At 56.0% G+C, this 27,624-nt stretch overlaps 1 protein-coding gene across 8 annotated transcripts; it reads right to left on the bottom strand.

Moving 5' to 3' along the window:
* Window positions 1-874: 874 nt before the first annotated feature.
* On the bottom strand, window positions 875-27,624 carry CARD10 (caspase recruitment domain family member 10). 8 transcript variants are annotated; one of them, XM_081591542.1, is made up of 22 exons: window positions 27,588-27,624; window positions 27,164-27,415; window positions 26,176-26,313; window positions 23,651-23,976; window positions 20,545-20,583; window positions 19,371-19,562; window positions 18,300-18,455; window positions 17,580-17,705; window positions 16,299-16,490; window positions 14,484-14,618; window positions 14,023-14,138; window positions 13,190-13,218; window positions 12,614-12,737; window positions 6,951-7,110; window positions 6,407-6,515; window positions 5,716-5,959; window positions 5,460-5,529; window positions 4,300-4,402; window positions 3,051-3,209; window positions 2,841-2,956; window positions 2,281-2,396; window positions 875-2,058 (listed from the first exon to the last, which is right to left on the bottom strand). In XM_081591542.1, exons 2-22 carry the CDS (start codon window positions 27,396-27,398, stop codon window positions 1,818-1,820), a joined length of 3,126 nt encoding a protein of 1,041 aa, XP_081447668.1. In that variant the 5' UTR covers window positions 27,399-27,415; window positions 27,588-27,624; the 3' UTR covers window positions 875-1,817. The 8 variants fall into 8 exon arrangements, with proteins under 8 accessions (XP_081447668.1, XP_081447665.1, XP_081447673.1 ...); XM_081591539.1 differs by having other exon boundaries at window positions 2,281-2,393; window positions 6,353-6,515; XM_081591547.1 differs by lacking the exon at window positions 20,545-20,583 and having other exon boundaries at window positions 2,281-2,393.

The raw sequence follows: 27,624 nt of genomic DNA on the forward strand, positions 1-27,624 counted from the left end.
GCTTACCCCAATGAGCATAGCCCAGTCTCCATGGCCAGGGAGCCAATAGCCACCTATAGAGACCCACCATCTGGCCACAAAGCAGAGTATGGCATGGCCCAGAATTCCCAAGGCCTGGGAAAATCAGGAGGCTTTGTGGAAATATCTGAGCCAGACCTCAAATGTAAGCAGCCCCCAACCCCTGGACTCGGACCTCTCAGCTTCATTTCCTACCACTCCCCAGTGGCCAATCTCAACCCATTTTCTACCACTGAGCCGTTGCTCTTGAGGTTCCCTCCACCTAGTCTACCCACTCCCCCCAAACCTCCCAAGAGCCTGCCCAAGTTCATCACTGTGACTGAGGAGAGTCCTGGGAGGACCAGGAACATAGGCATGTGAGCCCCTTAAGTGCTTCCTGAAGAAAGGAATCCCACACCCCAAGCTCAAGCAGCGCCTCCTCCAGTAAGCCCACCTAGATTTCTCCCATTGGAGGCGCTTATCCTCTCCAGTGAAGCAGTCTCACGGACTTGGTAGTACACTGAGGGTTTGCTCTTAGTCTCCTGGATTCAGTGACCGAGCCCCTTAGCCTAAGACCACACCCTGCTGGCTAGGTATTCCCACTCCAGGAGACATCTCTTTGATGATCAGACACAGGCAGGGCTGGGCGCAGGGGTGGCCCATCTGTAGGGCCCTCCTCCAGTCATTTGGGGGCAGGTAAGGTGATGCCAGCACAGATGGCAGGCAGCTCCAGGATGAGTCAGGAGAGAAATCTGACCCTCCCCATGGGGGAGCAGGAACCTGAAAGGTGGTATCAACCTGAGCTGGGGGTGGCAACAAGTGGGATGAGGGGAAGGGGGCCCAGGCCAGGGAGGCAAGCAAGCAAAAGGCCACCAGCTTCTATGAAAAACTGTTTAATGTTCCATAATTTGCCGCTTCTGAGGGGAAAAAGCCCATTAAAAATCCACAAGCTGTACATTCTGGTAACGGAGCGGCTGGCCCCCTCCCCACCCATTCCTCCGAGAGGCAGGGCGGGGAGGGGTGCAGGTGCTGTGAGAACATGGTCCTGGGGTGTGCTCACCGGGAACACACGCGGGTTAGTGCCTAAGGGTCACGGGGGTGGGGGGCATGACATTTACACAGGGGAGAACCACGGACACACATGTGACTGGAAGACACGACGGGCACAGGTGACAGTAGACTGGAGAAGCCACAATGCCCCCGTGGAGGTAAACACAAGAAATGTCAGCTGGACGGGTGGGTGTCACACACGACAGGCTCGGGGGCTCCTGTGAACAGAAGAGGCTGTGGAGGACTTCCCCAGCGGTCCAGCGATGAAGACTCTGCTTCCACTGCACAGGGCACAGGTTCGGTCCCTGGTCAGGGAACTAAGATCCTGCATGCCACACAGTGAGGCCAAAAAAATAATAAGAGGCTGTGGAGCCAGGAGACCTCGTGAGCTGAGGGGAGAGGCAGACTGGAGTCCACCCTGTGGGATCTTAGGTGTGCAAACCAATGCACAGGACTGAGAATGCAGATGCTCTGAGAAGAGCAATGAGGGACAGGACACAGATGTGTGCGTGAGACCAAGAGATGGGCCCGTGGAGACACAGGGCCAGGGGAAGGCCCAGAGCAGCAAGTCCAGGGGTGGGAGGTAGGGCTCTCGCCAGGGGCTCCTGTGGGTGAGAGAGCCCAGAGCCCAGAGCCCAGAGCCCCACGTCAAGAGTCCCAGGGTCAAGGAAGGCTCAGGATGGGGAGGACCCGGCTCCACTGCAGACACCAGGGTCCCCGGTGGTGGCTTCTGGAGTGCGTGAGGAAGGCACAGGCGTTCCAGGGGGCCCTCAGGCCTCGCTGCTGCTGCTGCTGCTGCCACCTCTGGTGCTGCCACGCTCCACCCACACAAGGCGGGCCTGCTCCTGCAGGATGCGGCCCCGCACCACCTTGGCCAGCTCCTCCGAGTGGCCCCACTCGTGGGCAGGCACCTGTACCCAGGAGCAGGGCAGCCCCCAGAGCACATGTTCCGAGCCCCGGCACTGCCGCAGCAGCTCAGAGTCCCGCCAGCCCGGCCGGCCCAGCAGACCCCTGCCGAGAGAGGACAGTAGGCAGTGGTCAGAGCGGGGGATGAAGGTGGACAGTGAGACAGACAGAAAGGGATGGACTAAGACAGAGTCAGAGAGGGATGATGGACAGAGGGAGTCAGAGAGAGAGACAGAAGGCAAATGAAGAGATGGAGAGAGAGAGAGAGCAAGGCATCCAAACAGGAGGAAGCACGGGGTCCCTACCCCTCCTTCCAGCTCAACGCACCTGACTTCTCGGACATTCTTCTCGGTCACCTCTACGTGGATGACGATGGGGTAGATCTCGTTCTGGACCAGCTCCCGCACACCCCGAGCACCCAGCTCCAACAGGCAGTGCTTCTTCTCGGGGTGGGGGTGGTCAAGGCTACATTTTACTCCCAGGCCAGAGACCCTAGCCTCCCTGCCCCCTGACTGGGCCCCCATAACACAGCCCCCTACAGGGTCTGGCTTCCCCAACCACCTTGGCAATAAGGAAAGAACTGGAAGGGAAAACCCAAGACCCAGGGAAATAAGTCACTTTCCCTAGACCCCAATCTGCAGAAGGCGCTAACCCCACCCTTGGCAGCCCCAGGTGGCTCCCAGGGGAGCGGCAAGTCTGAGACAAGGATGAACAGATCAGATATATCAGCCAAACTCTCCAGGGTGAGCCACTTGAGGCAGAGTGCCCCAGGCCACCCATTTCACAGGTGAGAAGACACCCATAGAAGGAAAGGGGCTTGCCCAGGGTCACCCTCTGCTCCTGGGTCCAGAGGGCACCGCCCCCCATGCCCCACCCCAAGCACCTACCTTCCCGACAGACTCCTGGATGGCACGGATCCTGCTGCCCAGGCCAGGGGCGGCAGGCCGGGCCTTGGGGGCTCCGGGTGCTGACAATGTGCACTGTTCCTCTCCAGAGAGGCTTTCTGCAAAGCACAGAAAGGCACAAACGAAGGGCCAGTGGGCCTGACTGCCCCAGGGTACCACCCCACCCTCCCATCTTCAAGTGTGCAGGCTCACCCGCTGGGCACACTTGGAAGTCCAGCCGGGAGCTGGGCAGGTCTAGGAGGTTGCGGATGAGCCGGGGCGCCAGGCACTCAGGCAAGAGCACCACGGGCCGCAGAGCAGACACCAGCAGGGGCCGCACCAGGCTGTAGGGTTTGAGGCTCCGCTCTGGCTCTGGGCATGGGAAGGGACAGGACGTAGACGAGATGAGGGTGCAGGCAGGGCCCCAGCTCCTCGCTGCTGGGATGGCCAACCCCCTCGACACTCAGAACCCCAGTGCCTCCTCTCAAGGCCCCTATCTTCTTTCCCTTCCTAAAACCCGCTGCTGGACTTCACTGAGACTGTGCTCCTCCCCATCCCGGGCCTCACCCGTGCCCCCTAGAGGCCATTCTCCTCTCGGCAGCTGAGGCAGGCTTCAATGCCGAAGTCAGATCCTGTAACTCCCCTGTGTTCAATGCACCAGTGACTTCCCACAACTCTCAGGAAGAAGGCCACATCCTCCATGTGGGTGACCCAGCCCTGCCGGAGCTGGGGAGGCAGCAAGCCACGGATCCCCTCACTACAGGCTCTATTCCGACCTCACAGCTCAGCAGCTCTAATCACGGGACCTCTGCACGCCCTGGTGGCCCAGTTAACTCTCCTGTCAGAGCCCAGGTCACACCTTCCCAAGCTCCCAGGTGGGCCAGGACCCCTCCTACCTCGCCCCTTCCCTCTCCCCTCTGCCACAATGTGTGACCTGAGTTATACGCTTGCTGTACTCGGTGTCCTCCAAGCATATGACACACAGCCACGCCTCTGAGTCTTTGCCTTCTGCCTGGCATGAAGTCTTCTTCATCCTTGAAAGCCCCAGTTCAAACAATCTCCCTTCCAGGAAGCCTTTCCTAACCAGCCTTACCCTCAGAATTGCTATCCGTTCCTCTGGGCTCCCCTAACCCCTCATCCTCCTGCCTCCAGGAACTCCCTCTGGGATCATCGTGGCACCTGCCACCATACACAGGCAAAAGGCACAGCTGTGCATGCTTTGCCACACAAGAACAGGCCCATGCTTGTCTGTGCCTCACATGGTCACACCTGGACACAGCCCAGCTCCCTCCATCCTGATGGCCCATCTCCCACCAGGTCCCTGGCCTGCACCCTGCCCCCGACTGGAACCCTCCCACCACCCCTTCAAGGCCAAAGGGAACACCAAGGCCAAAGGACACCCAGATGGGCACATTCCTGGAGCCAGTAGGCAGTGGCTGCACCTTCGCACCTGGGCACGCACCTGAGCAGGGCTCCAGCAGCAGCTGCTCTGGGGAGTCCCCAGGAGGACTCCCCACATGCTTGGGCTTCACCAGCCGTAGCTGGTCCAGGGCACGCTTCTTTAGCTGGTGAGGGAGTAGAAAAAGAGGGGCACCTCAGAGCTCAGCTCCATCCCATCCTCAGGGAGAGAGGGCCCTGCTGTCCAGTCTCACGGATCAGCACAAGAACCCCCTCTCTATCTGGCTGTCCCCTGCCCCCACCTGGCCCAGCACAGCCCCCGAGACAGGGGAGGGTGACCATCACTAGGAACTCAGGGAAGCAAGGCTGCTAGAGCTAGTTAGAGCTAGAGGAGCCTTAGGTCTGCCCCCACATTACCGATCAGAAATCGAGGCCCAGAAGGACCTAATAAGATGTAAGAGACAAACTCTGAGGTCTCTTCCAATTAATCAGCAATGTAGGAAGAGAATAGAAAAACCAAAATTGACAGCACTAATTATAATAGTGGTTGCTGTTGTTCAGTCGCTCAGTCGTGTCTGACTCTTTGCGACCCCGTGGATATCAATAGTTGACAGGCGTCAAATAATGTAACAATGTGACAAACACTAACTAGATCCCACATGCATGAACCCACGAGGCAGGAAGCATGATCCCCCATTTTACAGATGAGGAAACAGAGCCTCAAGAGAGGAGGTAGTCGTCCAAGGTCACACAGTAGAGAAGGAGCAGAGCTGGAATGCAAACACCGGAGGCATGGCTCCAAAGCCCAGGTTCTCCACCTTCTCTCTAGCACCATGGTCGCTTGAAATATTTAACCTCTCTGAGCCTTGCTCTGCCCAGGCGCATGGTCCAGGGATCAGAGAAGGGAGTGTGACTATCGTTCTATTAAGTGCTCACCACATGCCACCCATGCTCCTGGGGACTGGGCACACTGTCTCACTTCCCCCTCTCAACTACCCGGACAGGAGCCCTGTTGCTATTCTCTTTCATGGACACACTGGGGACAGGACCAACCAAGTCTGGGTGAAGATGCAACCGAAATCCTCACCAAGAAGATGAGCAATCAAGTGGGTGGGATCTCCTCCCCTAGCTTCCAGAAAATGGAGCCTGTCCTCTCCCTTTTAGCCCCCCCAACTTGGCACTCCCTCCCCAAGCCCTCACCCTGTCCTCTGCAGCCCAGCTTACGTTATTGCGGGGGCCCCGGTGTCGGCTGGATGGCAGGCATTTCTCCTGAACTTCCAGGAGCTGCTGGGCTCTGGCGGGAAGGGGTGGGGGAAGAAGGGAGGTCATGTCATGAGTTTGTAGGGAGATGGGGAGTCCCTCACCTTCTCTCCTCCAGCTCCCTCCCCCAATCCTGTCCCAGAGGATGGCAAGGGACTGCAGGAGGAGAGAAAGAGTCCCCCATCCCAGTCCCAGCTCCCAGGGCTGTGGGCTGTGTCACCTCTGATAATTGGGCACAGTGCCCCGGTCCAGGTCTCGCAGGGTGAGGGGGTCGACCCGCGTGCAGAACCACTCCTGCCGCCGCTTGTATGCCGGGTCCACCAGCCGCAGGATCTCCTGAGCTTTCACACACAGGGCATGGGGGTCAGCCCGCTCAGGCAGGGTGAGGTTGGCTCGAATGTAGAAGGGCTCAGCCCCTGGCTCCTTCACCCAGGTGTCCAGGGCCTCATGGAAGGATTGGCAGGCTGAGTGTGGACAAGGCAGGGGGCAGCAGCAAGGACAAGGGAAGGAGAAAGTCAAGCATTAACCTCAGAGAGGTCATACCTTCCCCTTCTTAAAATGAGAGTCCAAGGCCCAGGAAGGAGGGGATGGGCCCAAAGCCAGCAAGCCCACTGGGGACAGAACCGGGACCCAAACCCAGGTTCCTGGACTCCTATCCAGTGCTCCTTTCACTGTAAGTTGCTTACTGAGGATAAGACAGAGGAAGGGCATAAGAAGAGACAACTAGCAAGGGGGCAAGGTGTAGGAGGGAAGAGCACTGACAGGAGTCAGGAGGCAGGGCATCCCCCTCCCAGGCTGCAGCTGTCCCACCCACACCATGGACTGGAGGAGCCTTCTCCTGGGCCCTCAGTTCTGACCTTCCAGGACTCCTCCTGAGTCCTCAGTCCCTGCCCGCCCCAGGCCAGGGTTACCCTTGAAGTCCATCAGTGGGAGTGTGGACGTCTGTTTCCGGGGCAAGGTTCTCTGCTGGGCCTCGCCTTCCAGGCCTGCTCCCTCCAAACCAGCAGCCTCTCCCCTTGGCTGGGAGAAAACCCAGACAGGGAACTAAGCTAGCTTCCCAGGGCTTCCCAGGACAGCCCTGGGGATGAAGAACACCGCGTGTGGGGGTGACCATGTCAAAATTCTGATGCTCCCACCTCACAGGGTGCGTGCCCAGTCAGACCGTGCTCCCTGTAACTGGCCTCCCCACCCAGCATGGCTCAGTCTGGTCTTTTCCACGTGTAAGGGTGGGGATCTGTCCAGGTGCTATCAGTCTGCCCCACCGCCCAGCCCCTGCCCAATCAGATTTCACTTAATGCTGGCTGAGGCGGGGCAACCAGCCGCTAGTGATGAGCCCACCCTACTTCAACCAATCTCCAGAAACTCCGCCCAATGATCTAGATCCACCAATCAGAGGGCGCCAAGCCCCAGCTAATGTACCGATTCAGCCCCCAGCTCAGAGGGGCGGGGCCTCACCTCTCTTGGTTCTACCCTGGCCGACCCTGGCCCAGAGAGCACCCTCCGCACAACAGCCCCAGACCAGCTGTCCCCGAGGAAAGACAGGCTATCTGGGCCCTTTTCCTGGGGCTCAGGTCCCCCCGGGGGACTCCAGCCAGACACTCGGATGGCCAGAGACCTGAGCAGAGAGAAAAGAGATGGAATTAGCGTTTAGTCAGTATGCTGATTCAGTTCAATATTCTTGGAGAACTATAGTGATGCCCCAAAGATGCCAAGACTGCCACTCCAGGCCACTGCACCTGCTGGAATGCTCTTTCCCTTCTTTTTTGCCTGGCAAATTCTGCTTATCATTCATAGCTCAGGTCAAAAGCAACCTCTCCTTCCCAAACCCCTCAAACCCCTGCACACAGTGAGGTGGATCTTCTTGCTGGAGCACCCCTTGGTTTCCTCCCTCAATAAAACGCCTTGAGAATCAGCCCTCTATCATGTTTGGCTCTGGATCCCTACCACCAATCACAAGTGTCTGGCACATCTGGCAGATGACTAATAAAAGTTTGTTATGCTCATAGTCTAGAGCAGGAGGTCACCCTTAAATCGTAACAGATCAGGGATGGTTACTGCTGGCAGTAGGAGCATAAAGGGGAGGGGCTTCCCAGAGGAAGAAGCAGCTAGGCTACATGACGGTGAAGAATAGAAGTACTTCTGGAACAGACAGAACCCTATGGTTCCAGATCGAAGAGCTGGTACAGGCAGAAGTGTGGAGAATAGGATACAGTGCAGAAGAATTTAATAACAACAATAATAACAGTAGCACCAAACACTTACTGAGTGCTTCCCATGTGCTAGACACCATGCTAAACTCCTTGCCCTAAATAACTAATTTAACATCCTGGGAAACAGCTCCCAGGAAAAGCAAGCTGGAGCCAGCCTATGGAGGGCAAGGAATGAAGGTATCTGACCTTCCTCTGGTGGTCAGTGGGTACCACTGACAGTCAGGACAAAGAGGCACCAAATCTCTATCATAGGAGGACTCTGCTTATCCCTGGATGAGAAATGGTGAAGCCCTGTGGCCAGACTCAGAGACAACTGACCACAAGTCTCCCGATGACCCCTCCTCCATGGTTCTGGGGAAAGGGAGAGGTCAGGTTCTGTGGGTGTGCCCCAAATGGAAAGGGAGCCCAGGAAAAGCTTGGGCGTTCACTCACCTCCCCATCTACCCTGGCAGCTTCAGCCACACAGCTACACTGCCCCCTGCTGCCTGCCCAGGGTGGGCAAGGCTGCAAAGACCTTAAACCAGTCAGTACCCATGCAAGGGAGGACCCTGGCCCTCTGGAGTCTGGCCTGAGTCAAAACAGAGGACCAGGACCCAGGGGCTGTGGATAGACATGGATGCTGGGGACATCTGGGCTGCCTTTACAGGCTCCTTCAGCCCCAGGACTGTCCTGGCCACATCGATTGGGCACAGAAAGGCCTGGACAGAGATGGGAGGCCTGAGGCTGGGCCTGGCTATGCTGCCCAACGGCTGGATGGCTGAAGCCACAGTACTAACTGTGCTGTAGCCTTTGGAAGCAAGCTGGCCACTTGTTTCTATCCCCACATCCATAAAGCAAAGACAATGATGACACTCATTTCCCACCGGGGGTGTGAGGGTTAGACAAACATAGAGATAATGCAGGTAGAGGTGGAAACCAGAGGGCTCCAGGGCTTTCCAACTAAATGGGTTATGAAATTCACTGGGTCATGACCAGCACTGTTTTTGAATGGAATGGAATAGAAAATATAAGCCTGTCTCCCTTCAAGTAAATCCAACTATCTTCCCGTTATCCTTTTGTTCCAGGCACTTGTACTGGGTTTCTCCTGCGGCGGGATACCATCAGAAGAGTTTGAGAAAAGTGGCATGGAGGGCACCAGCAGGAACTCTGGGGCCAGGAGGCCTGGCTGCTCACCTCTGGTTCTCAGCAGTCCCATCTGTGTCTATCTACCTCGTTGTACAACTCAGTAAGTTTAAACACTGGATTTTGCTGGAACAGTGCCCGATAAAAACTAGACATTCACTATCACCACATGTGATTCAGGACAAGTCACCTCTCTGTGGTCCAGCTTCCCCCCACCCAATTTCAAACCCATAGACAGCTGACCACTGTTGGCTTCCCCAGTTGAGGGCCCAGCGAGCAGACTGCATTCAAGCCCTCCAGGTCCAACTGCTCACTCCCTACCCCTGCCTGCATGCCACGCCCCCTCCCTGCAATTTCAGCATCAGGGCAATTCCTCAGCCATTCCACCTTTTCAGGCTCAGAGACGCAGCTTGGGCATCCTCTCCTTCAGGATGCCCTTGCCCACCTTCCTGAGGAACCAAGTGACTTCTCTGAGCCTCCATAGCCCCAGGCTACTACCTAGGGGCTCACGGGCGCAGGATCCAGATCAGGTCTCTCAGACTCAGACCTCAGCAGACAAGTGGGTGGGGAAGAAAAAGGAACATGATGGAGGGCAGGGGATGCCTGCTCCAACCTCTCAGGAGCTCCTAGGTTTCTGGCAACAACATCTGACTGATCCCAGTCCTGCCTGTGGGAAGGATGGGGGTCCCCATCCACCAGGAGAGGGCTCCCAATCCTATTCCCCAGTATCAGGTCAGGAGTCAGGTCACAGGGGAACAACAGGAACTGGGCCAAGTCCTTCACTCTGCCAACCCTGAGCATCATGAGTCAGGTGGCCTGGACGAGTATTGCCCTACACCCTGGGGCACTGTGGGAAGATCCCTAGGTTCATAGGTCAGAGACCTATGAAGCTGAGATGTAAGCATGTCACACAGATTACCTCACTGAATCCTCTCAACCACCCTACGGAAGCCATCTGTTATTCCCCCAACATAAGAGAAGAGGAAAACTGAAGCCACGGGAAGTTACAATTGCCAAGGGTTACACAGCTGGTGGGTGGTGGAGTTAGGCGATGACCTACCCAAACCTTCCCTGTGTGAGGTCGGCCAATGCCGGAGATCCTGTCTTTGTAACAAGAGCAGGCAGGTATGGCCGTGCCCAGGAGACAGCACCCCAATACTCTCCCAGTGTCCTCCCCACCAGCATCTCACTTTCACTCTTTTCCACCTGCCTGACCATCTTCTGCCCTGGCCCAAGACTCTGGGAGCCAAGAGGGGCAGGGGAGAGCAAACAGCTGCAACACCCAACGCACAGGGAGCACTCAACACAGGTGGAGGTTAAAGCAGCTTCAGTGGGGACTTCCCTGGTAGTACAGTGGTTAAGAATCTGCCTGACAAGGCAGGGGACACGGGTTTGATCCCTGTTCTGGGAAGAATCCACATGCCGTGAGGCAACTAAGCCCATGCGCCACAACTACTGAGCCCGAGCTCCACAAGAGGGGCCACCGCAATGAGAAGCCTGCACACCCAAACTGGAGAGTAGCCCCCTCTTGCCGCAACTAGAGAAAGCCTGTATGCAGCAGTGAAGACCCAGCACAGTCAAAAACAAATAAAAGTTAAAAAAAAAAAAACAACTTAAGTAGCTGTGACAAGAGGAAGGGACTCTGGAATCCCCAGCTCTACCACCAAGTGGCCGTGGGACACATTCCTGACTCTGAGCCTCATTCTCATCTGTATATGGGGCGTGCAGGGCTACTCTGAAGATTAAGCCACAACAGCACCAATAATAGCTAAGAGCTAACTTCCCACTCAGTATGAGCCAGGCACTGCACTTAGCACTCTTGCAAGAATATTAGAACCTCCACAATGACCCCAAGGGACAGGTACTACTGTGAGCCCATTTTACAGAGCAGAAAACGGAGGTACTGAGAAATTAAATGAGTTGCTCAAGGCCCCACAGTAGCAAGTGACATAGCCAGGATTTCAGCTGGCTCACAAGTCTGTTTGGATCCTGCCTGTACTCTGACCTGTAACCCTGCCTCCAGCCCAGGACATGTGCAAACAGCACTCCCCTGTCCATTAAGGCTCTCACATCCCTGAACTCCCATCAGCCCACCCTCCTCTCTCTTGGTCCACCAACCCTGCCCCAACCCCTCAATCTGTGTTCCTCCCCCATCTCCCTCCTCCCCAGGAACTGTGTGGGCACCAGAGGTGGTCCCATGATCACATGGGCAAGAACCTCCAGCTCCCTCTGCGGCATCCCTGAGGCGCTTGGACAGCAGCCAGGACCCCTGCTGCAGGCCTGAGCGGAGGAAGGGAGGAAGGGCCGAGGCAAGCAGGAAGGGAGGCGCCTCCGCCCCTTCCCCCAGAAGCACGTCCTGCACAGTGAGAAACAATGTCACACTGGGCCCAGTGCCGGAGGGTGAGAGTGGGGGCAGGGGCCTGGCCAAGCTGCTTCCAGGGGGCAGGAGGCTCCCAGTGCTGCTCTGCCCTGATTTCTCGTGCGACCTGTCCTCTGTAACCAGCATCCCCACATTCCAGCTCTGACATTCAGTGCTTCCTATGCCCTCCCCAAAACCCAAATCTGGTCAGGCCACTCTGGACCTTGGCCCTGGCACGTCCCAGCTGTGTGACCTCGGGCAAGTCGCTTAACCTCTCTGAGCCTCGGTTTCCTCCTCTATAAAAAAGGGGTACTCATAATAGAGCCTGCCTCCCAAGACAGAAGGAATGCTGTAAAGCAGCCAGGAGCCGGCCTGAGTTTAGTAATAACTAAACACCATCCCCTCTCCCCCACCGCTCCCCACCCCCCCACCTTCCCCCCCATCCACCCACCCCCCTCCCTCCCCTCATCCACCCCACCCTCCCCTATCCAACCACCCACCCTCCCCCATCCCCCCCACCCTCCCCCATCCCCCCCACCCCACCCCACCCCACCCCACCTCCACCCCACCTCCACCCCCCAACGCTGCCCAGGTTTCCCAGGGTGCACAGCACCACACTTCCCCAGCCTGACTCACAAAGCCTGCCCTAGCCTAGACTTTCACCTTTCCCCCTTCCCTGCCCTCACACTCCAGTCACCACCAAATGCCAGGCCTGTCCCTGGACAGCCTCTGTTCTCTCCTCTTCCATATTACCCAGCTGCCCTTCTGGCCTGCTCTCTCCTGGCTGCGTTCAAAGGCCACATTCTCAGAACAGCCTCTTCCATTGCCTGTCCTCCTGAGATCACTGACAAGGAAAGCCATGCATCCACCAAAACAGACAGAGCACATGGCCTGCAGCACATGGCCTGCAGCGTGCTGGGAGCCACCAGAGGTTCTTGTCTCGTCATAGGCCTGGGGCCAGCTCAGCTGCAGGGAGCTACAAATGACAAACTACCACCACCCCACCCCGCCCTCAGCACAAAGTCTGCTGGGAGGCTCAGTCCTGCTGGAAGATCTGAGCAGGGACAGGCAACCAGTACAAGTAACAGTTGCCACCTACCGAGCACCCACCGCACACCTGGCAAAGCGAGGTGCTTGGCTGCCACAAGTCCTAAGCCTCCAAACACCACCTGCAAAAGACATTGCTGTGCCCTTTTCCCCGATGAGGAAACTGAGGCCTAGAGAGGTGAAATAACCAGCCCAAGCCTCCCAGACAGTGGTGACAACATATGAATTCAACGTCTGCCTCTGTGCAAAAACCCAATAGTCTGACAGCGGCTTGAGGCAAGGGCTTCGCTGCTGCTCCCTTCCACCTCATCTATGCTCACCCTTCTCCAGGGATCTGGAGCAGACCCCCAGCTCCACCCCACCCCAGGCGACTGCGGTACCTGTTGAAGAGATCCAGGCCACAGCCTCTGGCCAGAAGGCTGTCCGGCTTTCCCAAAGGCCACACACTGTCGGAGGACGAGGACGAGGAGAGGCCCGGGGACCAGGGCTTGAGCGTCACACTCCCTGGGGAGGAGGGGTGAGGTTCAGGGGCGCCAGCAGAGCCATGAGGGAGGGCAGGGTCCATAAGAAGGGGTTGAGCCCCTCGAGCCCAGGGATGGCTCAGGGCCCAGAGGCCTTGGCAGGTTGGAGGCCCTGGGAACACACTGGACTCACTGGGCTCAGGGCTGGGCCTGGGCCGACCAGAGTGACCCTTCAATTTCCTGGAAGAAGGTGGAGGGTGGGCTAGAACTGAGTAGCTCCACAGAGCACAGCTGGGACCAGGAGAGAGGACCAGGATGGGCTCAGGATGAGAGGTGGGAATCAACCCCCCCAGAGCCTCCTGAGCAGAGCCTCCCTGCCCGGCCAGGGGACAGCAGAGCCTCAGGGAGGGGACGCAGGCCAAGGGAAGCATAGATAGCACAGGCCTCAGGTGGGTCCCCAGACAAGCCCTCCCCATGGAATCCCAGGGCCTTTACCTGTGATGTCTGACATGCTGCTGAAGGACCTGGGCAGAGAGAGGGTGGGAGGGGCCGGCACTGAGTGTAGTGGGCACTCAGCCCCACCCCCTGCTCCTGTCCCCGTGCTGCCCCAATGTCTGGCAACCCCGAAGCACATGCAGGCTAGACTCCTAAAGTCACAGGGCAAGAAGCTAATATTCTGACCGTGCAACTATGCCCATGTCCCTCCACCTAGGAGGCCACCCCTTGTGGTCTGTAATGCCACTCCCTCCAGGAAGCCTGCCCTGACCTCTCATGTCTTATCCCAATCCTACTTTCTACTGTCATTTGTAGCTCCAGCGTCTGCATCCCACACTAGACCATAACCTTCCCATCGCACACTCATCATGGCGGGTTCACTCATTACATCAAGCCGATGACAGGGGACACATGCCAGGAGGCAGGACATCTCCCACCCTCGGTCCTTGCACCAATCACATGGCTCAGTTTATCTGGCCCCCGTTTGCTGCTGCTGCCTGAACCTGCAGCCTTTCTTGCCTGAGATCCTTGACACCTGAGAACCTCCTCCGTGTCTCCTAGTCCTGAAAACCCAGGCTTCCCCCTGGATTAAGGCTCTTTGAGGCTTAACCTCCAGTGACTTTCATGTCAGGGTGCTCAGCAGGGACTGAGCCCACTCTGCCCGTTGACCTTGTCTTAACCCCTTGGTTACACATATGACTTCTGGAACCTGGGTTTCCATAGCTCCAGTCATTTAAGGGCAGCAAAGGGAGGTGACAGCGTGGACCTGACCCTGGCATCAAGGACTCTGGGAGGCAATAGTAGTGCCCCCCACCCCAGGCCTCTCCCTTTACCTCTTAGGGGGCGCGGGGTCCTCCTCTCGCTGCCGGCGAAGGATGGAGCCAGCGCTGGGCGGGAAGGGCAGGATGGAGAGGCGATTGATCTCCTTCTCGTTGTCCGTGGCCTCCTCCTGCAAAGTCACAGCAGGGCCTGGTCACCCCCATGGCACCCGCCCACAACTCATGGTGCCAAGTTTGTGCTCATTTCACAGATGGGAACTAGAGCCCAGAGTGGAGGGGCGGGCTCTGCGAAGTTTTGGTATGTGAATGGCTCCCCAGGTCTCCTGGTGCCTGAGCCCAAGCCCAGCACTGAGCCAGCTTCTTTGGGAGTTTCAACAAGGTACTTGGCTTTCGTGGGCCTCGATTTCCTCTCGTGGGAAATGGAATGGTCAGCAAACTGGAGAGCCCCCTGTGTGTCAGTAATAATATGACGGCCATCTGTACCCCAAACGTCTGGGCTAGGGCAGGCGTCTTACCGAGGTGTGGGGCTCCAGTCCTCCCACAACAGCCGCATCCCCAGCTGCTTCTGGGCCTCCCAGCGGGGACGGAAACTCGCTGAGGCTCCAGGTGCTGCTGAGGTTGGAGCACAGGGAATGGGAAGAGGCACAGGCCTGGAGAGGAAGGGGAGAGGGAGCGGTCAGCAGTGCTGGGCCGGGGCCAGCCACCACCATTTTCTCAATGCCTGAGTGCTGGAAACAGGGATGAGGTGGGGAAGGAGGGAGCTGGATTCCTGCCCTCATGGAGTTCACAGCCTAGTGGAGGAGACACACTATAAACAAGCAGGCAGATGAAGGAATTAAGGCTCAGCTTCCAAAAGAGCTGGGAAGGAAGGTACCTAGGGTGGGGAAGGCACTCAAAGGCCCCACCAGGCCAGGGGGCCATCAGAGTGTTTTCCAGGGAAAGTGTGGTTGGAACTGAGAACTCAAGGATAAGTAGGTGTTAAAGTTGGGGAGGATGGGCGAGGCAGATGGAACAATAAGAGCAAAGGCCCTGAGGCAGGACTGACACATTCTAGGAATTAAAAAGCTAAGGCTGGGGGGAAGGGATAGTGTGGGATCAACAATGTACACATTGCTATATTTTAAATGGATAACTAACAAGGACCTACTATACAGTATATGGAACTCTGCTCAATGTTCTGTGGCATCTTGGATGGGAGGGAAGTATGGGGGGAGAATGGATACATGTATATGTATGGCTGAGTCCCTTTGCTGTCTACCTGAAACTATCACAATATTATTAATTGGCTATATGCCAATACAAAACAAAAAGTTTAATAATTTAAAAAAAAAAAGTTGAGACTGAGAGAACCTGGCTCGAGGTGGGCAGGTAAGGGAACCACCCTGTAGGACTTCTAGGGCAAAGTAAGCCACTGAGGATATTTAAAAGTCAAAAATCACAGATTTATGCTTCTTTTGTTCTGTTTCTTCAGGTACGACACTCCTGGCAGACTGATCCTCTTTAAGCAAACCCAAGATAGGAAAGGGGCTTCCCCTGATGGCTCAGTGGGTAAAGAATTCGCCTGCAATGCAGGAGACACAGGAGATGTGGATTCAATCGCTGGGTCAGGAAGATCCCCTGGAGGAGGAAAATGGCAACCAACTCCAGCATTCTTGCTTGAAAAATCCCATGAAGAGAGGAGCCTGGTGGGCTACAGTCCAAAGGGTTGCCAAGAGTCAGATATGACTGAGCAACTAAGCACACACACAAAATAGGAAAAGCCTTTCTTTTCCTATCTTGGCAGAGATCTGAGAGCCAGTGTCTGACTTATAAGGGATCTAGGGGCTCGGCTCCACTGCTGGATGGCTATGTGATCCTGGGCAAGCTTATGACCCTTTCTGGGCCCTGTGCAATGAGGCAACTGTACTAGTCGGTCTCTGAGGAACTTCTAGGGCACACATTTTGCATTCTAAGATGCTTGCTGACCCTCAGGCAGCTGGGCTTCTCCAAGTGTAGAATAAGACAAGCTTCAAACTGTTTTTTGCGCCCCAAGTATAACCTCAGAAACCCAGAGGCCCCTAAACTCCTGTCCTGTTCCCTGATACACCAACCCCCACCCATCAAGCTGCATTTTGTCCACCCTGGCCAATAGGCGCCTCCAAGACTGGCATGTTCTTGACCTCAAATGAGGACTCCAGTCAGGACCCACATGTTTCCTCCCAGAGCCTGCATCTTCCCAGGCCCAGGTGAGGACTCCCAATGGGTCCCCCATGTCCCCACCCCCGGTTGAGGTCTCTCACCAGGTCTCACTCTGGCCGAGAGCTCCAGCTTGGACTCCTGACCCTGCTCACCTTGAGATGGGGCCCCCCCTGGACCCGCTGTAGCTGCACCTCCAGCAGGGCCTTGGCACCCTCCAGGCTGGTGAGCGCCGTCAGCAGCTCATCCCGCTCCACCTCCAGGCCTCGGACCTGCTTCCGGTACTGGTCCTTCTCAATGAGGCTCTGTGAGTATTGCAGCTGAATACGGTCTCGGCTCTGGATGGCCTGGCAAGAGTGGGCAGGGAGGGGACTGGGGCCAGGAGCCGAAGGTGACATGCTGGCTCACCTGTCCTGGCCTCTGACCTCTCAGATCAGGCCAGGGGGTGGGGTGGGGGGGTTGCTACAGGACCGGCAGCTAATGTTTATTAAGGACTGCCTGCATGCTTGTGCCCTGTGCTAAATCGGCTCATTTAATCTTCACACTAACTCTCTGAGTTAGAGAGTCTCCTTATTGTCATTTTACAGATAGGGACACCAAGCCAGCAGGGACACAGCTGCAGAGTCCAGGCTCATACCATTTCCCCAAAACAACTCAAAACTCTTCTGTGGGACACACTGTGTGGGAGGGACTTTATTCCCAGCCTCCAGGGCTCAAAACCCAGCCCAGTGCACCCAAAGAACTTTTCCACACACTGTAGACCAGGGTGCCCGAGAGCTTGATCCATGGCTGCGGGGACCTGCCACCCATTGTCTCAGAGGGAGCAGGGGTGAGAGCCTCAGGGGCTAGGAGCAGCCAGGTGAAGTGCAGATTCCTGGGCCCACCCCAGACCACCTGAACCAGTATGTCCTGGGTCAAAACTCCAAATCTGCGTTTTCACCAGGTCCCGAGGCCCACTCTCACGTGTAGACATCAACTGCTCCAGGGATTCCAGGGATTCGAACGTGGCCCTAGGACAAAACCTGCTGCCCAGCCTGCTGCATGGGGAGCTCAGACAAGGAGGGCTGGAGACCTCGGCCCACCCCTCAGGAGGTGAAAGAATGGTACCCAGAGCCTGGGAGCCAGAACTTTTGAGAATCTCTTCACCAACAAACATTTGAAAGCCTCACCCTTGATGTGGGGAGAACAAGGATTCAGATGCAAAGGCTGCCCACACCAGCTTTCATACCTGTCCCAGGAGCCCAGTGAGGCAGGTGTGTTGAGAGGGCAGGGCTGGCATACCTCAGTGCTCAGGTCCCCTGTCTGTTTCTCCTGGCCTACTTGCCCCATCCTAAACTGACGAGTATACTGTTTGTCTGTGATTCCAGTCCCACCTGCCTCTCCCCATCTTCCCCTGGATGGGAACCAGGACCGGGCACACAGCAGGTGGGGCTCACCTGGTCCCGCTCCTTCTCGATCTCCTCCAGCTGGGCCAGGACAGTGGCCATGCGGTGCTTGTACAGGTCACAGTCCTTCTGCAGCGTACGGTGCTTCAGCCGCAGGTCCTCCATCTCCTGCAGGTACTGTGGGTGTGGCAGGGCAGAGGGGGATGGGACACACCCCGGTCAGACTCCAGGGCTGGGGACTAGGGGCAGGAGCCCAGCAGGTCCAGGGAGAGGACTGAACCCTAGTAATGTGTGCCCACCTCCCCAACTGGGTGGCCTGGGCAGCTAACTGACATCCCCTCACTGGGCCTCAGCTGCCTGATCTGTAAAATGGGAACAACCCATCCTAGCCCACCTGGGCCTCCTCATTTCAACTGTAGTCTGCCCCCTTAACCCACTCTGCTTCCTCCACAGCACTCATCACCCTCCGTGACAAGAAGTGAGGGACTGTGGGTTATGCATAAGGCATCCTGTTTGTCTCCCCTGCTAGAATCTGTCCTCCCCAGGAGAAGGGACCTTTGTTTTGTTCACGGATGGACCTCAACACATATTTGAGAACAAATGAATGCATGGTTCTTGGCATGGGACCTGGCACACAGCAGATGCTTGGGGAAGGCTGGCTGAAGTAAATGGGTGATGCCCATTCCCCCCCTCCCCAGGAGCCTCCCCAGGCTGTGAGCAAAAAGGCAGGTGGGGGCAAGGCAGGGGGTGGATGGGGAACATGGACATCACCTTGTCCCGCAGCTCCTCAGCCCACTGCAGCTCCCCCTGTACAGCATGCAGCTTCTGGCACAGCTCCTGCCGGCTGTCCTGTGCCTCACGCCAGTCATGCTCCAGGATGTCCAGGAGGATGCGCTCGGAGCCTGGGGCCCCTGGCCGGCTTGCCTCCTGCGGGGGCGGGTGTCAAGAGTTCAGGGCTGCCTCAGCCCCTGGCTCTGGGCCCCTCCTGAGTGTGGGGTGAGGGGGGACACAGCCCTCATCCCCAGCCCACTAGCTCTGCCCCCTTGGCCAAGAGCCTTGGCCTCTCTGAACCCCGGCTTCCCCTTCTGCCGAGTGGGTGTGGCCCCAGCAGCTCTGCCCACCCTCCAGGGAGCATCTGGGGTACAAATGAGGTAAGTGGATGAGGGCGTACTCCGACAAGTTGGACCAGGATCTTATTCCTCAACAAGAACCAGGCCTGTTCTCTCTTGCTCTGGCCCCCACCCGCTAGCCAGGACAGAAGATGGGTAATATTTCCAAGGCCTATTTTCATCCCCCTCCTCTGGCCTGACAAGGGGTTTTCATAGGGTCTAAGCCTGGCCCAGGCAGATAGACCTTGGGCCGAAGATCCAGTCCCCAGACCCACACCCTAGCCAGGCACCCCCAACCCTATAAAATACACCAGAGTCCTAGCTTCCTCCCCCACTTCCTGTGAGGAGTAATGGCCAGGTGGCAGGCCCATGCTTTCCCTGACCTGCCACAGGACACTGAGCAAGCCCTGGGGCCACCCAGACCTCAGAGGTCTCAACTTTCCATGGTCAGACTCCTTTACAAATCCAAGGAAAACTGGGGGCCCACTCCCCAGAAAAATGTTCACACACAAAATCCGATGCACAGTTTCAAGGAGTTCAGAGGCTTCCTGAGTTCCCCCCCTTCCCCTAGCCCCAGACCCCAGACACCAACACCCAGTGCGTGCTGAGCGCCTCCACTCAGAACTTAAGAGGCCAGCCGGATCTCAGATCCCTGGATTTAGAATCCTTTTTCCAGGCCTCAGGGGGACAAGTGAGCAGGAGGGTCTGGCCTCCCCCCAGCCTATCCCCATACCTGCTGCAGGCCTTCCTGCAGCTCCTGCAGTGAGGCCACCAGCCGCTGGTTCTCAGCACGGAGCTCCAAGACCAGGTCCGCACTGTCCGGCTCTTTCTCTTTCTCCTCGGCCCCAGGGAGTGGCCCCCTGGCCCTTCGCAGCTGCGTGCACTCTTCCTCCAGCCGGCTCACCTTGAGCTTGAGCTGATCCACCTGGGGCCCAGGACACAGGTCAGCTCAGGGAGGGAGCACCGGCCAAGCCAGAGGGGAGACAGAGGTAATGCTCCTGTAGTCCGGGGTGCCTCCCCAATTCCCAGAGGGGGTCCAAGCAAGCATCCTGCCTGGACATGTCTACAAAGAAGCGACAGGCTGGACCAAGCCACCCTCCCAGGGGAATCTGCCTCAAGGACTTGTGGGTGGATGGGCCAGATCACAATACACTTGTCTGTCCCGCAGTTCTGACATTGAGCACAGGCAACTGAGCCCAGCACCAGCATAATGGATGGGAAGGAGGGCTGCACCAAGAACAGGAGGACCAAGGGGCTGGGCCCAGCTCAGCCTCTAACTCCGTGTGGCTTTGGGCAAGTCATGGCCCCTCTCTGTCCTCAGTCTCCTCATCTCCCAGGGGAATAAGGAGGAGGATAGTTTTGAGGGTCTCACCCAGCCCAAAAGCCAGGATGTCCCCCCTCAGAAAGCTTCCCCGCTCAACATACATGCACAGAACAGCTATGAGTCTGATCCTCCCTTAGAGATATTCCTACCAGAGCCTCCAAGAGGGATGGTTATGTTGTTGGTTCACTCCCAACACAAATTCCAAATCTGGGGTCCAGGTTTCAATTGTACCATTTTACCCTCCGTCATCCTGAGCAAGTCACTTACCTCCTCTGGGCCTCAGTTTCCCTATCAGTAAAATGGGCCTGTTCAATCCCCCTGCTCCTGCTCCACCACTTGCCTCCCAAAGTCATTGAAGGCATCAAACAAGACAGCAGGTGGACAGAGGCCTTTAAACTACAGAACTGCTGGGGGTGTAACAGTAGCTATTTTTACAGCTTTGAATAAAATCCTAGGACCCCCCTGCCACTGTCACCAGTTCAGTGTGGGCAGCCAGAAACTGACCAAGGGGGCTGTGTGGGTGGCTGAGTGGTGGCCATGGCAGAGATGTACAACCAGCTGGCTGGATTATGAGTGTACTCACCCCAAGTGATTTTCCAAATTCATGTGGGGTCTGAGGTGGCTAGACAGCGACACGAGGAGCAGCAGGTGGCAGGCCACAAAATGAAGTCATTGTTGGAAAAAGACACAGTGACCTCTGGGGCTACACTCAGGCATGCTGACGTCTGGTGCCCTAGGAGCGCCCTGGCCTTGCTTGGAAAGGACTCACAGCCTCCCAGCCTCCAGAGCCTGGCATGGCACTCCCCACTCCCTCCACCCCACACACGCAAGGGTCTGGAGACTGGGTCAGGCAGTTCCACGAATTAACAGCCCATTCCTCCTCCGCAGAGGACTCAGAAAGAAATTCATGACTCTCACATTCCTTTCCCCTCACAAAACCCGCTTTGTGAGCCGCCAGAGAAAGACAGCTAGTTACAAGGGCAAATGTGGTCACACCCTCTCCAGCAAACCACAGCCACACACCCCGGCCTCCTGCCTGACCTGAGGCCGGCAGGCTTCCCGGATGAGCTCAGAGGACAGGGCACCTGGGAGTCTCCACCGAACACCAGGAAATAACGGATGCATTTAATCCTGGTATACAAACTCACTTAGCACAAAATTATAGCGTTCGTTCCTTTAAGTTTATGTTGCTTAGAAATAACAGCTCATTAAATTTGCACCTTATAAAATACAGTATTAAATCACAGCCACCACACACCTGTCCAGGGGGGAAGGGACCCAAGCTGCCAGGAGAAAGCATGATCAGCTGCTCTGTTCATCTCCACCTGCAAAGCCTTTGTTAATTGGTTGTGGAAAAGCTCCAGTAAATTAAGGCAAATGTACAGTAGCTACATTGAAAGAAAAGCTTATCTATTAATTGAATTTCATCCCTTACCCTCCACCAGCTAAACCGGGAAGAAGCAGCTGTTCTCTGCCCACTGGCAGATTTCTTTACCCCTAGGGCCATCCTGGACCTTCCCCAGTGGCTCAGCGGTAAAGAATCCACTTGCAGTGCAGGAGACACAGGAGACGCGGGTTTGATCCCTGGGTCAGGAAGATCCCCTTGAGAAGGGAAATGGCAACCCACTCCAACATTCTTGCCTGGAAAATTCCATGGACAGAGGAGCCTGGCAGGCTACAGTCCATGGGGTCGCAAAAGAGTTGGACACAAATGAGTGACTAAGCACACGCATCCTATGTGCACCTAGAGCTGAAATGCTGACACACAGAGAACCTCCAACATCTCTCCTTCATCCCTCTACCCAACCCCAGGAGACTCCAGACAGGTACACACACACACACTCAGGGCACCCCCCCACCCCAGTCACATGCACATATCCACCACTTCAGTAGACCCAACTTAAAATCACATCCAACCCAAAGGTGAGACAAACTGTGCTGGCCACAGCCCCTCCCAACACCCAGGGACCAGTGCCCATCACACTGTCCTCTCTGAGCAGGCTCTCCCCACCAGGCTTCTCCCCCACGTCACCACACTCCCAGCAGTGCCCAGAATAGAGTCAGAAATTCTCCATCTTGGAACTCTGGGAAAGTACTCCAACCAACCTGTCTGTGCCTCAGTTTCTTCATTCATAAATGGGGATAATAACAGAGCTCTGCCTGAACCCCATGCCAGTGGAGTTCCCAGGAAATTACAGGAGTTGATGGACATCAAGCCCGGATGACCATGCCTACTACACAGGAGGTACTATATTGCTATGATGTCACTGCATCGTGACCTCCCGCTTCAAGGATGAGGAACCTGAGGCCCAAGTGGGCCTGGCAGCCTGGGCCTATGAACCTGTGGCCTCAACAACCCCCAGTCGGGACTCCTTTCCCCAGATGTCCACCCCTACCCCCAGTGGCACCCACAGTCGCAGGCTCCAGAACACCAGTGCTCTCACACTTGCAGGCTCATCGTGGACATGTGACCAATTGTCCACGGCCACCTCTCACCCCCTGGGGTGCCCCAGCCACAGCTGAGGCTCATGGAGTCAGGTGGCTTCAGATCCCACCATCAAAATCCCCCAGTGGAACCTTGTGCAGTACTGCCAAGGACAGCCTACTGTGTGCCACGTGTGTGCTCAGTCACTTCACTCATAGCCCACCAGGTTCCTCTGTCCATGGGGTTCTCCAGGCAAGAATACTGGAGTGGGTTGTCATTTCCTCCTTCAGGGGATCTTCCCCATCCAGGGATCAAACCCTGCATCTCTTGCCTTGGCCGCAGGCACTGTCAAATCCTTGAGACAACTCTCTGCAGCAGTAAAATCCCAGCTTTATCCCCATGTGAAGACCCAATAAGACACCAAGAAAGAGGAGGCTCAGTTTCTCAGCCTGTAAGAGGCATGGCCTCATTCGCTTATAGAGAGAACTGGGTGAGATTTCATCTGGATGGGAGCGAGAGGAACAGCATCATGAGGCAGAGGCCAGCAGGGGTACCAGGCAGACCTGGATCACATCCAGGCTGTGCCACCTGCCGCTCTGTGACCTTGAGCAAGTCCCTTTAAATCTACACCTGTGTCTGTACTTCAAAACGAGAACGTGGAGCACAGTGTCTTTGTGAGATTACATGATGTGATGTGCGTAACCAACACGGCATAGAGTCATACTTAATAATATCAATAACAATGGCTAACCATAATCCAGGTTCTGAGCACTAACCCTGCACCAGGCACTGTACATGTCTTAAATTCTGTGTCTTAAATCCGAGGAATCCTTCTACCTCAAGGTCTCTCTGCCTCAGCACTTGCGGACCTTTTGGACTGGACAATTCTTGGTTGTGGAGCTGTCCTGGGCTCCAAGGATGTCTAGCAGTATCCCCGGCCTCTACTCACTAGACTGCAGTAACACACTCCTGGTTTTGATGATCAAAAGTGTTCCCAGACATGGCCAAAAGTTGCTAGGGACAGGGGGAGCAAAATCACCCCCAGTTGAGAACCACAGTCATAACTCAATGAAATAAGCACTATCAATATCCCCATGTTACAGATGAGAAAACTGAGGCACAGGGTGGGGAAGGGACTTGCCCATGGTCCAGTAGCCAGCAGATGGTGGCTCTGGGACACCAGCCAGCTACCATATTACCGTCATTTTTTGCAAACCTGCCCCTTCCCCATGGCACACCCCACCCCAACCTCCCCAGGGCCTACCGCCAGCTGCAAGTCCCGGCTGCGCAGCACGGCTGAGTTCTTCTCCTCGCTGAGCTGTGCCAGGCGCATGGCGATCATGTAGTTCTCATCCTTAAGCCGCAGAAGCTCCAGGCTCCCCGCCTCCCAGTCCTCCCGCAGCCGCTGGCAGCGCTCCTGAGCCTGCTGTTGCTCCCGAAGCCGCTGCTCCAGCCCTGCCCGCTCCTCCTCCAGCACCCGGCCCCGGGCCTGCAGCTGCTGCTCCCGCTGCAGCTGGCTCTTGCGAGCCTCCCGCAGCCGCCGCACCTCTGTCATCAGGAACTGGGTCAGGCCCTCAGGCCCCTCCTCATCTGCCAAGGACAGGGCAGGGAAGTCAGGTCAGGCAAATAAAATCCAGCAAGATGGCAGACTACACAGAAAAACCCAAACCAGAAAAACACTAGAAGGAAATATTGGAACCCATTTTTACAGTGTGGGGACAGGGAAATGCTTCCTAAACAAGGCAAAAATCAAAAAACTATAAGAGATGTCTGAATGATGACAGATGTAAGAAGCAAAGTTAAAAGACAAGTAACAGAGTGGGAGAAAATACAACAAATGACACAGAGCCACACTATATAAAGAGCTCCTACAAACCCAAAAGCAAACAACAAAATAAAAATATGGCCAGAAACTATCAAATTGCAAATTCCCAAACAAAAAATGACTGTTAAACATTGCAAAGGGCTTCCCTGGTAGGTCAGCTAGTAAAGCATCCACCTGCAACGCAGAAGACCCCGATTCAATTCCTGGGTCGGGAAGATCCCCTGGAAAAGGGATAGGCTACCCATTCCAGTATTCATGGGCTTCCCTGGTGGCTCAGACAGTAAAGAATCCACCTGCAGTGCAGGAGACCTGGGTTTTATCCCTGGGTTGGGAAGATCCCCTGGAGAAGGGAATGGCAACCTACTCTAGTATTCTTGCCTGGAGAATCCCCATGGACAGAGGAGCCTGGCGGGCTACAGTCCATGGGATCACAAAGAGTTAGATACAACTGAGCATGTATGCATGCAGATATGCAATGAGGAACATATTTTCCTATGTTTGTGCTGTGCTGTGCTTAGTCGCTTAGTTGTGTCCCATTCTTTGTGACCCCATGGACTGTAGTCCACCAAGTTCCTCTGTCCATGGAATTTTCCAGGCAAGAATACTAGAGTGGGTTGTCATTTCCTACTCCAGGGGATCTTCCCAACCCAGGGATTGAACCTGTGTCTCTTGAATTTCCTCCACTGGCAGGTGGATTCTTTACCACTGTGCCATCTGGGAGCCCCCTCCAACTCACTAGCAATAATAATAATACTAGTAGTACCACTAACATTTGACTTTACTCTTTGGTCTACATACGTATATTAATTTATGTAATCTTCACAACACTTAAGGTAGGTACTATTTATTGCACCCATTTTAAAGACAGAAAAACCCAGGCACAGAAATGTCAAGCCATTTGCCCAAGGCTAACTAAGTTGCTGAGTAAGCTGAGTACATCTCTCAACAAAGTGCAAACTTATAACAACAACATATTATTTATCACATATCTAACCATAAAAAAAATATTTTTAAATGATCCCCAGGATGAATGAGGGTACAATAAAAAGGGTGCTCATATACTGCTGGAGGGATCCATGTTGTGTCTGTGTTAGTTGCTCAGTCGTGTCCGACTTTTGGCGAGCTCATGGACTGTATGTAGCCCACCAGGTTCCTCTGTCCATGGGATTCTCCAGGCAAGAATACTGAAGGTGGGTTGCCATTCCCATCTCTAGGGGATCTTCCCAACACCGGGATGGAACCCAGGTCTGCTGCACTGCAGGCAGATTCTTTACAGACTGAGCCACCAGGGAAGCTACACATTCTCTAAGAAATATGACTTCTCAGAACTTCTCCTGAGACACACATCTGCACAAAGATGCACCTAGAAGGATGTTCCCAGCACTGTAATATTTGCAAATAACACATCAATAGAGGATGTGTTAAATGACTATGGCACATCACTAACAAACACGATGCAGTCATTAAAAACAAGCATAACGGAATCACACTGGTGGTGGTGGAGGAGTGAATCACAAAAATCAGTTGTTCCAAGAAAAAATGAAATACAGAACAAGACATGTAAGATGATCCCCTGTGTATGTGTGTGTGTGTATAATTGCCAAACTGTTACCAGCAGAGCAGAGTTGAAAGAAGAAGTAAAGATCTTTGCTGTTTATTCTCGTCTCATGGCATGTTTGAATTTTTTGCAGAAGAAACTGCAAACTGGTACATGTCGGCCACATACGTGTCTGCGAACAATTTCAGGTGGAAAGAGCCACGTTAAGTGTGTGGGCTCTGAATTTAAACTCTAACTGCATTACAAACCCAGCCCCACACTCAGCTTGCTGGGAGGCTTTGGGCAGACAGTTTCAGTTGTCTCTGTGCCTCAGTTTCCCTGCCTGTTCAATGGCCACAATGGGAGTGCCCCCCTCACAGGGAGGGGGTAAGGAATCTGCACTGGCACCCACTGCAGACCCACTCACCGAGGATCATGGAGCAGCGCTGGGCAGGCTCTCGGCCAGTGAGCAGTGTGAAGTGCTCAGGGTAGTAGAACTCCAGGGCTTCCAGAAAGGCCTCATAGCCCCTCTTCCCGCGGCAGCGCAAGATGTCCATCAGGCGCCCTGGAGAATGGGGGGTGGGTGTCCAAGGGTCAAGGTGAGGGCTGCCCCCAGTGCCTAGCTGCTTTCTCCCGTCTGCTCCCTGCCCCCCACCCCGACTACTCCAAGGGCCCACATTCCCCAGATCTCTGAACCAGTGACACATACAGGGGCCTGACTCAACACATCAGAGGAGATAGCCTGTCTGCTGCAGCCAGGAGAATCAGGGGCCACTCCCCCCCCCACCACCAGTGGCAACTGTGTTTCAACAGCTCCCCAAGCCCCTGCCTGCTCTCCACACAGATAAGGGGCCAGCAAACGGAGCCTGCCTTTACAACGGCACAGAAAAGCCCCCTCCATCCTCAAAGGCAAACCAAAATATCTATCTCGTTCACCAGTGCCTGAAATTCCACCATCAGACCCTCATGGCTTCGCCAGCTCCGTTCAGGCACAACCTACGGGAGAAGGCACCCTCAAAAAACTGGGATGGGAAATTAAAGAAAAATAACTCTCCGAAAAGTATGTGACACACAGAAGGCGGGGGACAGGGAGAAACTATGAAAGCAAAGGACACAGGAACGAGGCCAAGTCCACCAGCTGTGACCGGGAGGTCCCAAGCCCGGCCTGAACCGCAACTACAGCCAACCTCTTACTCTAAGGTGGGCCGAGGAGGCGGCAGAGAAATCCAGGCGCGGTGTAGACACCGCGGACACGCTAAAGGAGGCAGGATGGCGGGCACACCAACCATCCCACCCTACCGATGTGGAGACTGAGGTCCGGGGGATCAGAGCTCTTGGCCGGTCGGCCCCAAGAAGGCCCCAGGGAAAGTCGGCCCCGCCCGCTCAGTGCCGACCCCTCGCCCCCCACGGCTCACCGGTACGGTTGACACGGCACGGGAAGCGGTAGGTGCTCAGCACCTCCTCCTCGTCCTGCTCGTCGATGACCCGGCATTGGCGCAGATACGGCGTGAGCTTGGCCGGGTTGAGGGTGCGCGTCAGCCGGTGCCGGACGCCCTCGATCCGCTCCCACAACGCGTCCTCCTCCGCCTCGGACCCGGAGCCGGCCCCAGCCTCCTCCTCGGCCTCCCCAGCCTCGGCTCCGCCCGGCATGGCCGCGTCCTCGGGGTCTGCGGGCCAGAGGCGCGCGACGGTCAGCGCGGGCGCCGGCGGCGGGGTGCGCCGACCGATCCCAGCTCCGGGCGTCGTCCGCAGGACCCCTCGTATCCCCTCGGCTTTCCCCCGGCTTCCCGCGCCCCATCCGCCCCGAGGATTCCCGGGCCCCGAGACCCCGGGACTCACCTCGCACGCCAGAGCCGCCTCGCACTCCCAGGTCGGC

The sequence above is a fragment of the Giraffa tippelskirchi genome, chromosome 4 (assembly GCF_054371585.1).
Source record: "Giraffa tippelskirchi isolate mGirTip1 chromosome 4, T2T-mGirTip1v1.2.pri, whole genome shotgun sequence".
NCBI classification, from domain to species: domain Eukaryota; kingdom Metazoa; phylum Chordata; class Mammalia; order Artiodactyla; family Giraffidae; genus Giraffa; species Giraffa tippelskirchi.

Excerpts from the sequence above, each read along its gene's own strand:
- CARD10 (XM_081591539.1), bottom strand. The coding sequence starts at position 27,398 with ATGCCGGGCGGAGCCGAGGCTGGGGAGGCCGAGGAGGAGGCTGGGGCC. Across the intron at positions 5,960-6,352 it reads CTCAGGAGGAGTCCTGGAAG|CCTGCCAATCCTTCCATGAG; the intron begins GTCAGAACTGAG and ends GTCCACACTCAG. Across the intron at positions 4,403-5,459 it reads ACCGGGGCCCCCGCAATAAC|CTAAAGAAGCGTGCCCTGGA; the intron begins GTAAGCTGGGCT and ends CTCCCTCACCAG.